The sequence below is a fragment of the Elgaria multicarinata genome, chromosome 2 (assembly GCF_023053635.1).
Source record: "Elgaria multicarinata webbii isolate HBS135686 ecotype San Diego chromosome 2, rElgMul1.1.pri, whole genome shotgun sequence".
Taxonomy (NCBI): Eukaryota; Metazoa; Chordata; class Lepidosauria; order Squamata; family Anguidae; genus Elgaria; species Elgaria multicarinata.
This window is the reverse complement of record NC_086172.1, coordinates 87,584,679-87,600,069: the sequence shown is the minus strand read 5'-3', so window position 1 is coordinate 87,600,069 and position 15,391 is coordinate 87,584,679. Positions and strand designations below refer to the sequence as shown.

At 40.3% G+C, this 15,391-nt stretch overlaps 1 protein-coding gene across 4 annotated transcripts in view; it reads right to left on the bottom strand.

The window, feature by feature from the left end:
* Positions 1–15,391, bottom strand: part of AP2A2 (adaptor related protein complex 2 subunit alpha 2) — an 81,304-nt gene that overhangs the window by 47,516 nt on the left and 18,397 nt on the right. For all 4 annotated transcript variants that reach the window (XM_063117108.1, XM_063117106.1, XM_063117107.1 and 1 more), the window contains exons 2-3: positions 15,161–15,229; positions 1,589–1,731 (exon numbers count right to left, since the gene is read on the bottom strand). In XM_063117108.1, coding sequence (XP_062973178.1) covers positions 1,589–1,731; positions 15,161–15,229 — 212 coding nt within the window. The remainder of the gene's footprint in view (positions 1–1,588; positions 1,732–15,160; positions 15,230–15,391) is intronic.

Genomic DNA, 15,391 nt, shown 5'->3' with positions numbered 1-15,391 from the left:
AACGTATAGAAATAGGCCCAAGAGACTTCAGTTAGAAATACAGTATAACCATATTTACATAGACCTTGTCAAAATAAAGTTTTAATAAAGTCCCATCAGTTTATGAGCCTGAAATATCACATCTAAAATCAAACTCTATACAAGCATAAGCATTTAAACTCTCGTGGCTTCCACTTTCTTTCCAGCTTACAAAATGTCCCATCCCACGGTTGTGCTCTGTGACATGTGAACCCAGCACTTTGGGTTGTTCAGGGGGAAACAACTCAGAGTTTTAACCCAACAACAAAACATGAGTTAAATTCCCTGAACAACCTAGAGTTCCAGGTTTGTACATCATGGAGCACAGTTGTTTTGGAAACCAGAAATCATTATTTATTTATTACATTTATATACCGCCAAATAGCCAAAGCTCTCTGGGCGGTTTACAAATGTCTCTGGGAGGTTTACAAATCGTGTGGAAGTGTCAAGCAGTAGGGAGCTTGCTTGCTCCGGCACAGCCTTGACAACCCCCATGGATTGTCGAACAGGGTCTCCAAGTCTTACAATATTGGTAGCTATTCATTATGAGGCTTCTAATCTGGCATTCAGGTCAGTGTTTCAGGCCTTCTTTTCCTCATTAAAGTGGTAATTGGAAATCACACGGGGAGATAACTGGCCCACAATAGAGCGCCCCCATAAAAGGAAGTTTAACAGACATCCACGCTTTCATTTAACCACCCAAGGGAACAACTGACTTCAATATTGTTTTGTCTTTTAATAAAACTCTCTCTGCCATGGTTGTCTCTGGACAATATAATTTAATGCATTAATAGTAAGTCCACCTCTTTCAGTGGCTGGATTTCTAGTTGAGTTGGAGCAACTGGCAAATTTGGCAAAAGCTCAACTTAAGCAAAGCTGTAGCACAGTGGGCTTCAGCCTTTCCAGACCCCAGGACCCACTTTAATATCAAACTGCAAAATGGGATCTAATCTTATATTGTACTTCCCCTTCACCCATAATTGGCCATTTTCCACTCCATGTTCTTCTCCTTTGCAAGTCTTCCCCAAAATATAGCCATGGGACCATTAAAGTAAACAACATTGGGTAAGGTAGTAAGTTGTTCCCCAATTGAAGACCAGTGCTACAGAGCAGCCTTCCCCAACCTGGTGCCCTCCAGATGTCTTGGACTACAACTTCCAACATTCCTGACCACTGGCTATGTTATCCAAAACATCTGGAGAGCCCCAGGTTGGGGAAGGCTGATATAGAAGAAACCACTACATCTCTCAGTTATGTACAAAACATGAAAGTAATAAAGGAAGAATAGCTCTTTTATTGATCTGTTACAGTTCATCTAAGAGTTTAACATGAAATGGTAATTTTACTGGGCCTGCTAAGCCATGGTTAGGCCGCTAACCCTTTTGCAGCAAATGGTTAGTGAGCATGTTTAAACCATGGTTATGTAGCAATCATGTTCACACGACACAGTAAGTCATGGTTCACACAACATGCTAAGCCATAATGTTTACCTCAAAATGCTTAACCACCATGACTTAACATGTCGTCTGAACAGCATCATTGTCACTATGCAGGGATGAGACATACTTACAATTTGCTTCTCTGTGTATTTGTTCGAACTCAATAGATTCACAGCTTCCATGTGACCAAAATCAATATCGTGCCCCAGGAGGAAGATGAAAAGGAGCTTGCAGACATACTTCTTCTTACTGTAGCCATCAAGGGCTTTATCGCCTAATGAGCAATTAAAAGCAAAATAAACACCATAAACACTCAAACCCACAACACAAACACTTTATGCCCATGCCTTTTACACTGATCAGATTATTGTGTTAGAGGTCACCAGGGTCCTTTCTCTTGACAAGATCCTGTATACCTGGGATTAGCTAGGGTGTATAGTTTAATTTTCTGAAGAGATGATACCTGTGTGCTGTGGTCAGTCTTTGACAGGAATGGGACAGGCTAACCAGGATGCAGCTACAATTTTCACAGACTCTGTGTTGTAGGTAACATTTTTAAGGATCTGGTCTTTGAGAGTTTAGAAATGCCAGAGCAAAGTTGCAAGGGGTCAGGCAAACATGCAAGTCTGAAAGGAATGTAGGCCACGTAACAGGCTTGGCACTAACTTGCAGTGTCGGTAAAAGACAATGGGGAATGGTTGAGGTTCTTTTCCTGCCTAGCTCTGAGTAGTCATTTTCACACTTATCTCTTTCATCCTCCATCATAATCTGACTCACAGCAATGTACATAGGCTTCCTAGGCAGTCTCCTATCTAGGCACTGATTAGACACAGATCTAAGGTAAGGATAATGCTACACATGCCTTCAAACCATGTACTGGACCCATTCAAGGTAGAAGTTTGGAAAGAATCATAGAATCATAGAATAGCAGAGTTGGAAGGGGCCTACAAGGCCATCGAGTCCAACCCCCTGCTCAATGCAGGAATCCACCCTAAAGCATCCCTGACAGATGCTTGTCCAGCTGCCTCTTGAATGCCTCTAGTGTGGGAGAGCCCACAACCTCCCTAGGTAGCTGATTCCACTGTCGCACTGCTCTAACAGTCAGGAAGTTTTTCCTGATGTCCAGCCGGAATCTGGCTTCCTTTAACTTGAGCCCGTTATTCCGTGTCCTGCACTCTGGGAGGATCGAGAAGAGATCCTGGCCCTCCTCTGTGTGACAACCTTTTAAGTATTTGAAGAGTGCTATCATGTCTCCCCTCAATCTTCTCTTCTCCAGGCTAAACATGCCCAGTTCTTTCAGTCTCTCTTCAGGTTGTGGCAGTCTCATAAGGGCCCTGAAATATTTCAGTGGTGGTTTTGGTTAAGGTATTCTAGGTAGAGAGCATCCTGCAGCCTAGAATAAGCCTGATCTGAAACTGCATATGTGAATCCACCCTAAATAAGACAGAGAGAGAGAGGGGGGGGGGGAGAGAGAGAGAGAGAGGCCTCAAAGTCCTGTAAAGGACATGAGTAAATGATTTGGCCAGCAACGCAAACACCCAACTTAGATTTCCCCAACTCAAATCGCTCGTATACTTCAGCCACGTGACTATCACAACCCTTAGTGATAGAGCATCAGAAATCTGGCGTTCAGTACAAAATTTCTACAACAGCAAAAGCGGCAGACTATTATGCAAGTACAGGGTTAACAATTCAACTGCAGAGAAATGGGAACATGTTTGCCTTTGGGCAGTTTTTCTTATTGAAGAGACATAGAAGAGACTGGCGACTGCAGTTGGCTGCACGGACAGAACATCTTTCTGGTTACATAGCGAACAACTGGTGAAGTACTACAGACATGGCCAGGGATTCCTTATGATCAGAATAACAGTGCTTAGTTTAAAAATAGTATTTCCCCTATGGCAAGTGCAACTGCCTCAGTCTCTGGACTACAACATAGCTTCTATTTTACATCAAGAATTTAGACACGGGATGTTTGCCTATACCAACGAAAAAGAGAACAGCTTTTGAAGCTAGACAACAGTGGTCATTGTACATGGAATGTAGTGTGTAACAGTGGCATATAGTGGCTGCAGGCAGTCTGCAAGCAGAAGGGGAAGTCCAAGCTGACAAAGAGTCTCAGTATTGGTAACAAAGCATCAAGGTAAAGTTAAGTGGATAGATGAGAAGATAACTGCTACCCATTTATTCAATTCATCTAAAATAATGTAATAACCAGCTGAAAGTTAAAACAAAAACACAGCAAAGGGAACTTAATCTCAGAAGGGCAATCTCTTAACAATTTGCAGTTCAGGAGTGAAGCCTTGCATAGTTGCCACAAACCTCAGCCAAATAGCTAGACTAAACCCAAATTCAGAAAGGAGTTAAAAACAGAGAGAGAGAGAGAGAGAGAGCACTCTGTATCAAGATGGGTCACACTGCAGAACTAGGTACAGATGTGAAGACCTGGATTAGCAGTAGCGCCTGGCATTTCCATTTTAAAATGAACTTGGATGTTAGCTACAACCTAAGTAGTACTTCAGGATTGGGATGTATATTGTAAGTTGACAAGGCATACAAGCTGGAGCGTGTTCAGAGGAGGCCAATCAGGATGATCAGGGGTCTGGAAACAAAGCCCTATGAAGAGAGACTGAAACAACTGGACATGCTTAGCCTGGAGAAGAGAAGATTGAGGGGAGACATGATAGCACTCTTCAAATATTTAAAAGGTTGCCACACAGAGGACGGCCAGGATCTCTTCTCGATCCTCCCAGAGTGCAGGACACGGAATAACGGGCTGAAGTTACAGGAAGCCAGATTCCGGCTAGACATCAGGAAAAACTGTTAGAGCAGTACGACAATGGAACCAGTTACCTAGGGAGGTTGTGGGCTCTCCCACACTAGAGGCATTCAAGAGGCAGCTGGACAACTATCTGTCAAGTATGCTTTAGGGTAGATTCCTGCATTGAGCGGGGGGTTGGACTTGATGACCTTTTAGGCCCCTTCCAACTCTACTATTCTATGATTCTATAATTCTAGTAGGAGATGATGAATTCAGAATGTGGAATCTGAAAACACAATATACCCCAATGAATCTTTAGAACCTGACATTTACATAGCACAGTGCTTCTAAAAAGCAGGTGTCCCTGGATGGAGGGAGGCTGCTTTTACAAAAGTGAACATTCATTTGCAAACAATTCTACAAAGAAAGCCCATAATTTTCTGTGGATTGGGAAGACCAGTTGAAGAGTATGGCTGAGTTCGGATGACACACTAATCAACTGGGGGGGATGTAATAGGAACAGAATGGGAAGCAACCGTTGATTAGCATGTCATCTGAACTCAGCCTATGTCATTGGATATAAAAAGGCTGCTGTCTTAGGCAGATCTTTCAACATCTGTGGTAGTTTGGAGCAATTCCACATTTTACCTAGTAAGTACATTTAGCATGAATAAAGCAGTGTTATGCCAGTGTTTTCGAAAGAGAAAGGATGTGCATTTGCAGTCACAAAGACTCTTGAACTTGCCTAGGAGCTGTGATACAGTCAAATGCTTTGAGTATTTAAGGACATGTGCATATTGCATGGTGTTTGCTACAGGAAACACTAAGCATATTTGTTAATAGTATTTGCCATGGGTACAGTGTGGTGTTGCCTCAAGATTATACTTAAGTTTTATGCAATGTTCCACTACACTATTCTATTTAAGGTTGCATTTATCTATTTTGCCTTTGAATTATCTTTTCAATAAAATGTATTGATGCTTTTTTGTAAGTCACCTTGCTTTATAAATCAAAATAAAATGTTCATTTCACTAGGTTAGGTTTAGGACTGCCACATGCCTGTGCACACTGTTTTCTTTAGCTCAGCTTTCTCCAATCTGGCATCCCCCAGGTTTGTTGGCTGGGAATTCTGGGAGTTGCAGTCCTACACATCTGGAGGGCACCAGGTTAGGCAAGGCTGCTTTAGACTGTCAACAGGCACGTTTTATGTATGTGGAAGGCTATCCAACAGAAGCAGACCTCTCAAAAGGTCACCCATCAGAGGGAAATACACAAGAAAATAACCCATATATCACATTCCAATTGTGATAGGCACGTGTTCTCCACAATCTTCACCACTGGCCACAATTTATATTGGTTTTAAAGAAATATGCAGGTACGTAGGTATGGTTTAGCAGTCAATCTTATACCTCAAGTAATAATAGTTGGTAAGACTGCTGTACCAACCTTATGAGAAGCCATGAGGAGGATAAAAAGCTTTCTAATGATTTTATTAATCTTGTGTCCAATTGCTCTTCTCTAAAGTCTTTTCGACTCCACTATATAATCAGGTACATTAAGTTTTACTACTCAAGCATTAGTCTTCAAGAGAAGCCTCAAACCTTGCACTGTAAGCAGCAGCACATTAATAAATCTCATGACACAAGTCCACATTTTGGACTCAAGCACATGTTTCCATGACTCCCAGAACTCTGAGTTTTGTGACTCAGAAAGCAACAGGAAGCATTGCCTTGATACAGCAGCATCTTTCTCTGTCCCTCCAGTTCTGAAACTTGCTGCACTGAAATTAGTTCTGAAGAAACAGGAAGAAAGAATGCAAGTCAGCATTTTTCAAACACAATCACTGGGTCAAGAGGAGACTTCCTTTTTTTTGAAAAGCTTTTGTTGAACTGATCTAATAAGCAATGCTTTCTATTCAATTAAACAAGGACAAAAGTGTACGGATCCATTATCTCCATATCTGATGTATTCTAAAGCATATTAACTTCTCGAAGCATGCACATAGGAAGCTACTTATGTATCCAACAGAGGAACAAACATGCTGTTCTCTAAAATAAAATAATAATTAAAAAATGAGTTCTTAATTGAAATTTCAAGAACTAGCAAACAAGGTGCTTTGAGGGTTTAAGTGAGTGAAAGCATGCAGGATACAAAGTGAATGATAAACATTAGGAAACTTGGCACACTATCAAAAAATTGACCATCTTAAGATAGGTAGTCAAAGCTATCATGCAGTATTAAGAGGGAATTCCTCAGTGCATGGTTACAGTCCACCATTGTGCCTTCATCATGGGCTTTTTCAGAATTTTGTGTGGGTGGTGTATGCTGAAAAGCCTAAATACGACAAACATGTTTGGAAACAGGACGTGCATTGCATAGGTACACTTGAACTCTTTTTAAGTGTACTCTGGCAAATCCAGCAAATTGTTGCTTAACATGTTGAACAAGTCTACAGTAGCCCTATTCAAACATTCAGTATCAGTGGGTACAGAATGCATGAAGGAGCAAGCAGGAACATGCAGGCCTACCTCAGCCTATTTGATGATAACATGCACTGGCCACGCTCTCTGGACAATGTATAATCAGGTCAGTCTGAAGGGGGTCTGCCTTCTGTGTGTGTAGGGCAACGGTGGGTAACTTGTGGCCCTCCAGACATTCTGGGTTACAACTTCCATCAGCACTAGCAAGCAAAGCCAATAGTGAGGGATGGTGGGAGTTGTAGGCCAAAACATCTGGACAGATGAAAACCATGGTCAAAGGCCTTCAAGAAGCAATGGTTAGGTAGGTAGTCGATTCTTGCTTTGAATTCTTTTAGAAGGCAAGTTGCACAGGCATCCATCAGAGGACATGTTTAGAATGGACTGGAGAAACACAGAAAAAAGCAGATATTTTCCTTCAGTTCCTTGAAATTACTTTGTGAGATGTCTGAAGCTTTCAATACTGTTTTCTACACACTGTTTTAGACTCAATTGCCTTTCAACCCCAGCACTCTTTTTGGGATACTTTTGATAGCAGTTGGAGCAACTTGGTTTAGTCAACTCTGGACTTTTAGTTGTCTGTTTATCGGATTTAGTCTCCACCAGTATGAACCTGTCTTTAAATTTACAGAGGCCCTGTTATATGTCCGACTACCAGGAGAGGTTAGAGTGGTGGTGACATGAGACAGAGTCTTTTCTGTGACTGCACCCCAACTCTAGAACTCCCTCCCTAAGGAAGGTCAAATCAGCCCCACCATTGCCTAACTTTAGGCAAACCATAAAGACTTGTTTAGCCTGGCTTTTGATGGGTTTTAAATTTTTATTCTGCGCTCTGAATATTTTAAAGATGGCTTGCTCTGTTCTTTTCCAACTTTATACAACTGTGATGCTGGATAATGTGTGTAATGGCCCTGTAATCAGGCCACAAGGCCAGCAGAAGTTTGCTGTTATTTTTCAAGACTTACATTTGTTGTTTAAGCACTATTGCTTTAAGGGCATAATTAACTTTTAAAATCAAAGATGTGAAGTCAACATCTGTTTGCATGGATGAAATTGCTATAACTAATCCTTCACTGTAGGCAACTCAAGCCTGACCTTGCAAAGTGGTTAATAAAGCCGTTTTCAGCAATAGCAGTGCAACATAGTATTATAAAGGGTATAATACTATGAAAATGTCTATGAGAACATAACAGATGACATGGCTTTGTTTTTGAAGACTTCTTGTAGTCTTGAAAGATCAGTATCAACACAAGTTAAAATCATTGGTACAAAAGATGCCCAACATTCAGCTGAGTACTTGCCATAACCAATAACACAATAATAAAGGAGTGCTATTCCATTCTTAATTCACACATTTTGACAGTTTCCACATTTGCTTCAAAAATCAGTTTCTGTAGACACATTAACCAACTTAGCAGAAGCTAGGATATGAAGTAAGTTATAAAACACATAATTTATGCAACCTTGGAAACATGTTGTTAAAAGCTTCAATCAGTTCTAGTAAAACGGTCTCTACCATCAGCTAAACCAGGAATAGACAACCTAGTGCCTTTCAGTTCTTTTGGACTACAACTCACATCAGACCCAGCCAGCATAGCCAATGGTTCTGAACTATGAGGATTGTAGTCCAAGATATTTAGATGGCATCAGGTTGCCTCCCCTGATCTAAACCCATGAGGCAGCATCTAGTATCTATGGCCATGGCTAGACCAGGCCTATATCCCGGGATTGTCCCTGTGCATCCAAATGACACACAGGGGATCCCGGGAGCAGGCAGGGACAACTCCTCCATTTGCCTGGAATAATCCCTAGGTCTAGCTAAAGCCTATGTTTTAGGAAACGAACCCAGCAGGTTTCTAGACACAGTCTCTTAGATTGTTTACTTATTCAGAATAGGTGTCTCAACATGTTGCAATTCCTCTGCCTCTGTGTACGTGGGTGACATATTCTAACAAGTTAGCTCTGCATAAACAAGCCAGATGACATGATGGAAGAAGGCCAATTAGGCCCTCTAAGTGACAGTAGATTCCCAATATACATTTATATGTCGCACATGTAATCCCAAGGAGCACAGGTTTCCAGGAGCACTGATCAGTACAGTTACTCATAATTATCTCTAGATTGCACAAAGATGTTGTTGTTTTTGCACACAGCAGACATATCCCCCTGTGTTCTATGGATTGTGGCAAGCATTACATGTTCAGCTGAAATATTTCCCAGAATGTTCAGTATAAAACATGGAGTCACACCTGGTTCAGACACATGTTCTTTAAAACTAGAAAGAATACATTTCTTTCCTTACTTCCCATTCTATTCACAGTTTTGCCCATCATCAGAACTCAACCAATAATATCAATCCCATCTCTTGGTCTAGTATCCTTGTATGCATTTATTATGGAAGAATATGGAAAATTCAAATAGTTTGTTCTTATTCAGCTTAATCTATCTGGCATACAAATTCACTTAGAAACATTACTCATCACTTATATCATACAAACCAGATATGAAAAATTTGTTTAGCAGCTATGGCCACATGCAACGCACAATTAGCTGGACAGCCACAGCTGGTTTGCCTATTTCAATTCAATTTATTTGCATAAATAAGGGAGATGCCAAGCCACAGCTTATGGACAGACTGAATTCATTTTTGCAATACTGTAACAGTCAGATAATGGTCAGTATCGGGACTGTTCATCTTAAAATCTGAACATTTGAAGGTGCCCTCTAGATAAAGATTTACAAGCCACAAAATCCAAAGTGCTAAATAAGGCCCACTGCATTCATGTTTTGAAATGCATCTCTACAAAGATGTGGTTTGTTTAAAGCAGGGGTGGAGAACAAGTGGCCTTCCAGATGTTATTTGACTACAGTTCCCATTAGCCCTAGCCAGCATAGCCAATGGTGCTGAGGAATAATGTGAATGGCAATATGTAAAGGAACAGCTCATGTCTAAGGTATCTCACCATTAAAGCTGACATAATGTGGAGAAACACCCTCAGGTATCCTCCTGCTAGTCTCCAGAATGCATTTCCATTTTAAACCAATTCTACCTTCATCATGACACTTACACCCTCTTAGTTGTTAAATCTTTTTTATGCTTAAATTATTAAGGGGTAATAAACAAGATAACTTTCTAAATTATAATTACTGAATCTTTAAAGGCCTTGTACAATGTTACTGTTCCTGCCAGTTTTTGGCTATGAAAGCTTTCATTCAGAGATACAGAATCTCAGGCCCAGAGGCCAATGTGGCCCTCCCAGTGTTCTCTAGAGGCCATACCTACTTCCCCCGGCCCCAACCTCTTTTCCCCCAATCGTTAATCATTTGGTTGGTTTCCTGGTTTCTGTGCCATCCACCCCCCACCCCACCCAATTCTAAAAGGTTGAAATGCTCTCCTTAGTTACTGCCAGCAAGAGCTTTATGCTACAATATGCCAGGATTTTGGCTCCACCACTTTTTCCACCACTGGAATGCAGGTCCAAGAGCTTCTCCACCCATTAACTCACAAGCCTGGCAATGAGGGCTTGAAAAGTTGTCTCTCTGGTAAGAGATTTGGCTACAAACTGGAAGCTGTAAAGATGTTCATCAATTTGGTCCAGCAGCTGCTCTTTCTTCAAACCATGCCACCAGCTGACACTTGAGCCTCAGCTCTTCCTCCAAAGGTTGCTCCAGAAGTCTTCACCTTCTCACTTGCAAACCTTCTTCAGCTACTTCCTCACATGCCCTCAGATTGGTTACTTGGTCTTGTGGCTGCTCATCTTTCTGGCTAGTGTTTTCTTCAGGCCTTTCAGAAAGACACCTTTGAGGACTATCTCCTGTTAAATGCCACTCCAGGGCTCCTTATATTAGTTCCAGCCTCAACCCTCCAGTCAATCAGCTTCACTGTGGCCAACATTCCATCACCCGATCTTCTTTCAAGCTCAGTACCAATAAACACTTCTAGAATGTTCAAATGACTACTGGGTTGTACCAATTTTGATTCCACATTCACATATAAAAACCAGAACCTAGTTTCACATCTCCCTCTTAGTGGCAGCAACAACAGTTCACTACTATACCAGTTCTGGCTCATGCCAAGAGCAAAACACACACTTTCCCCCCCCCTTTCATGGTTAATTAACCCCTTTATACTTTAGTCCTTCTTTCAAAACAATACACGTGAACATGTTAAACATTTACCTTAGGGAAATACAGTTTCTTTACACAGTCTAACAACATCTCGAGAATCCCCATTCCTAGTTTAAAGGAACTGCTAGAAACGTGCAGGGTTCAAACCCTTACAGGAATAATCTTGTTTTCAATATACTATCCCATGAAATTAGATCCTTCTAACAACTGCTGAAGGACTTCTCTAAACAAAACAGTTCTTGTGCAAACAAAGGTTTTAAAAAAATATGTATTAACTGAGTTCCACATTTTAAAAGAATATTCTATAAAATGAAAGAAAGATCCAAAGTCGAAGAAAGAGCTCTCTATAGATAAGTGAGCACAGGATTTTGGCTCACCCTTTGGTGAGCACTTCTACAATAAAATTTGGACCTTTGGACCTTTCTCTTCATTGCCTTTTAATATTGGTGAGCTTACATTTAATGTTTTAACTAGATGGCATTATACACCAATACATCTGGCTCACATTTCTAAGGATTATTATTGTTTAAGATATAAGAAATATGTGTGGGGTGGGTGGGTGTGGAACATTGTCCCCTCGTTGGCAGAATTGTCCAAGTAGGTTTAGTTATTTGTTTGTTCAATATATCATGGTCATTGCAGGAACTTGAATGTTCTTGAGTTCAGAACATTTGCCAGAATGAAGCAGAGAGCTGATCACCTAACTCCTAGTACAAACCAAATTTGTAACTGTCAAGAACTGGAAGTGCTCTATGCCTCAGCTGATGGCTTGATGAAATAAAGGAAGCATTTGTCCAAGATAAGATTGCCTCAAAAATCCCTGAACCTGAAATATGCTGATTCCCTGGAAAAGTGGCTACTTCCCCCATTTCTATTAATTCTACCAAATTGTCCTATACATTGTCTGAGGAGCTTAAAGACATTTTTTAAAAAAGTCCTTCCCTAGTGGTTAGTGATCCTGCTATACTTTCTATTTTATTATTGTAGTTAGTGTTATTCATGATTACTTTTAATTTTGACTTCCTGTCATGGTAATTAATGTCTCAGTTCTCTGTTTTTCATTTTAGGTCATTAAGAGCTGATGGGTTTTACTTATTAGTTTTTTGTTTCCTGTAAATATTCTCATTCTCTCTTTCTCTCTCTCTCTCTCTCTCTCTCTCTCTCTCTCTCTCTCTCTCTCTCTCTCTGGGTGTGTGTGTGTGCGTGTGCGCGCACACACACACACACTTCAAAGGACATTCAGCTTTTAAAAACTAGCTTTGTATTATTCCAATTTAGGAGCAAGGTGGGAAACAGTTTAAAACTACTGTTCTACAGATATTATAAGGAGACCTGAAGATGTCACATGCTGGCAAACTTGTTTCTTCTGCCCAAACTGTCATGAAATGGCTTGTTCACCATTGAAGCTCAACCCTTTTCCAAGAAGGGCAATGCCACATTCAGCTGATAATGGTATCTGCATCAATAGACAACCACACTATCTTTTCTAAACAGCTTTGTTAGAGAATGTTTTCTTATCTCATGCAATGTGCACTGCCCTTGTCACCCTGTATTTTTACACTAAGCATACAGCAAGAATGAATTGTATTATTGCTGTGCCATTTATTCTTTATTATTCTTGCTATTGGTTATTGCTTTTAGTGCTTGGTTGTGAGTCACTTTGGGCAGCCTTTATCTGGAAAGACCAGGATAAAAATAAAGGTGAAAAATACCCCCCCAAACTCTGCTTATAGGATTTTTAAAAAAAAAGTAAGGAAGGAAGAGACAATTATGGATAGACAATTTCCGTCTTCCATTAGCCACCAAATATGAAGATTTATTCTATAGGAACCAGCAGTTAAATGGATAGAAAGCAATGTTTACTTCCCTTGCTTCATGAGCAGCTTTAAATAAATGTATGTTTTGGTTTTAGGAAGGAAAACTCATGACTGTGCTTAAAAGGGAGGCAAACTGAGAGCTCAGCAGGAATCAAGTAATAATCTGCTACTTTGGGATTACTAAACAAATTTACTGTGTTTAACTCATATGCCAAAGCACTTCTGCCTACGGAAATCCATAACTCTGAACTTTACCAGTCAAGCATTGTACCAACTGAGGTAAGAGAAATATCATATGTACAGTGCCTGCCAAAACCTCCAGCAGCACAGGCTTATAAGCCCTCACCTACACATCTCTGCCTAAATGGTAGAAAAGCCTATTAAGCACTCACACGTGAGGTACCAGGAAGAAGCTGTGCATAATTTTAGCTACCCTAACATAGCTGATCACTTTAAAAATAAGAGTTGTAGTCAACTGCTCAACATACGTACAGCTGGATGCTCTTCAATAACAAAGCCACGCTTTTATCTTTTAAATTTAATATATACTCTACTTGGTCCTAAAAGGTATTCCTATTCTGGCAACTCTCAGAAACCTCTCTGCATCCTGTTCCTAATTCAAACCCTCAGGCCACCATGGGGCATAAAAAGTTGCCTGGGAGAACATACCTCATACTATTATACTCCTTTCAAATCTCTATAGATTCAGTCTATTCACTTCCTAAATTAGATGTGTGGCATTTTCACTCCAAAGGTGAAAGCCACCGGAAAAAATCAGCACTCAGAATATACCTAGAAATGGTGGTCAAATAAGGTTACAGTACTCCAGTTTATCCCTTCTACAATATGTTCTTTAAAGAATGAATCCAAAAAAGATCCCCATTCCAGTGTTCTGCTGTTGAAGACTGTGACTTCCAGAATCATAGCACCACTCTGTTTCCATTAGTGACTAGCAATCCAAAACCCAGCAGCTTCTGGAAGTGCCCAGATTATTGGGATGTAGCCCAAAAGATTATTAAAAGGAAACATTAACCCAGAAGACAAGAGCAAATTAATTCTGCCAACATACCTTCAAAAGGACTCAGTAACCGAGTGCTCCAAAATACTTAGCCAGGGTCACCTGTACCCTGTTCCACCTTCAGCTCCCATCATCCAATAACAAGTACTTGATGTCTTTCAAAGTGCAAATCCTCAGTCATGTGTTAGGCTTGAGGGGGGATGAGGCAGGTTGTTTGCTGTTTCCCCAGAGCGGAATTCCACACAACTCCAATGATGCTCATAAAAAGGAAGGAACCATGTCACCTCCTTGACTCATGTGTTTATGAACATTCCTGGAGCAATGTGGGATTGAGCCACTGGGAATATAGCAACCGTGCCACATTTCTATTTAATTGGGCTTTAAGTATCCTGTCTTCATTATCCCTTACAAGTATTCTTATCACAGTAACAAGGTATGAGCTATGCAATTGTGGTGTGCAATGACCCAAAGTGTAAGAGTGGTGTAAGTAACAGTAGAGTATACAATGTTAACTGCATACTCCCAAGAAAATCCAAGTTTCAGAAGTCCCTTCATAACTTAATTTTCCCTGTGTAGTAACTGGAAACCACCATATCCGTGACAGGTTTTGACAACTCATGCATATTTCTGTCTTGAAAATGGCATCAGCTTTAGTTTCTCTCCATTCCAAAAGAGCTTCTTTTATTCAGTATCTCCTCACCCAGGGTCTACTTCACTGTACTGCCAGCATTCTTCATCCAAGATGCCCATCTGGCTGCTTCTCAAACAGAACATCTGTTATCTTCACAGCAACACTGCTTTACCTGTATAAAGGTTTGCTTTGCTATCCGCTGGATTTTTATGATGCACTACATGCAGATATTTGAATGGGACTTCAAGTGAATAGATGCTGTCATATACCAAGTCAGATTCATTGGTCCATCTACTCTTGACTGGCACTTGCTCTCCAGGGTTTCTTTCCCAGCCCTACCTGAAGATACCAGGGATTAAGCCTGGGATGCTCTACATGCAAAGCAGATGCTCTACCATGGAGCTACAGCCCTTTACCTGAATTTGGAACATAGTACCACGTAATAACGTACTCCATATAAACAGCTTCTTAAATATTACAACCTCCTCCCACCCACAACAAATGAAAACTACAGAAGCACATCATCACAGTATATTATGTAATGTGTGATTCTTTGGCCCATGAAGACAAAATTCTCTAATTGCGCTTCACATTAATCCTCTTCTCTCTTTCATAGATACTACTTTCTAGAAATTAAATTACTCCCAGATTACATCTATCTGAAATGGACACACATTTGGTGATTTGTTTATTTTTTACACTAAATGAAGAGTAAATACAGGACCCAAAAACTAGTAACAGCCAATCAATCTTTAATGTTACCCAATGTGCCCCTAATATTTGTTTCAAACTCTTGTATCATTTTATTCATGAAAAATAAGATTTTCTTGTTCTGAGCTGAAATCATTGAAACAATGCACTCATTACCTACCTTTAAATTTGGATCGAATGTTTGCCAGTTCTTTGTTTATTCTTTTTATTTCAGCTTCTTTGCTTTTACCTGAAAACATAGATAGAGCCCAGTTTAGAATGCAGTAACTTTAAAAACAAACAAAAAAACAGCTTCCTTTCTGGACCATAATACTACATTCTTGATTCATGGAAAGACTCTTAAATTAAAATCCCCTCCAGAAAAAAATCTGAAAAGTAATTATGTAAGGAA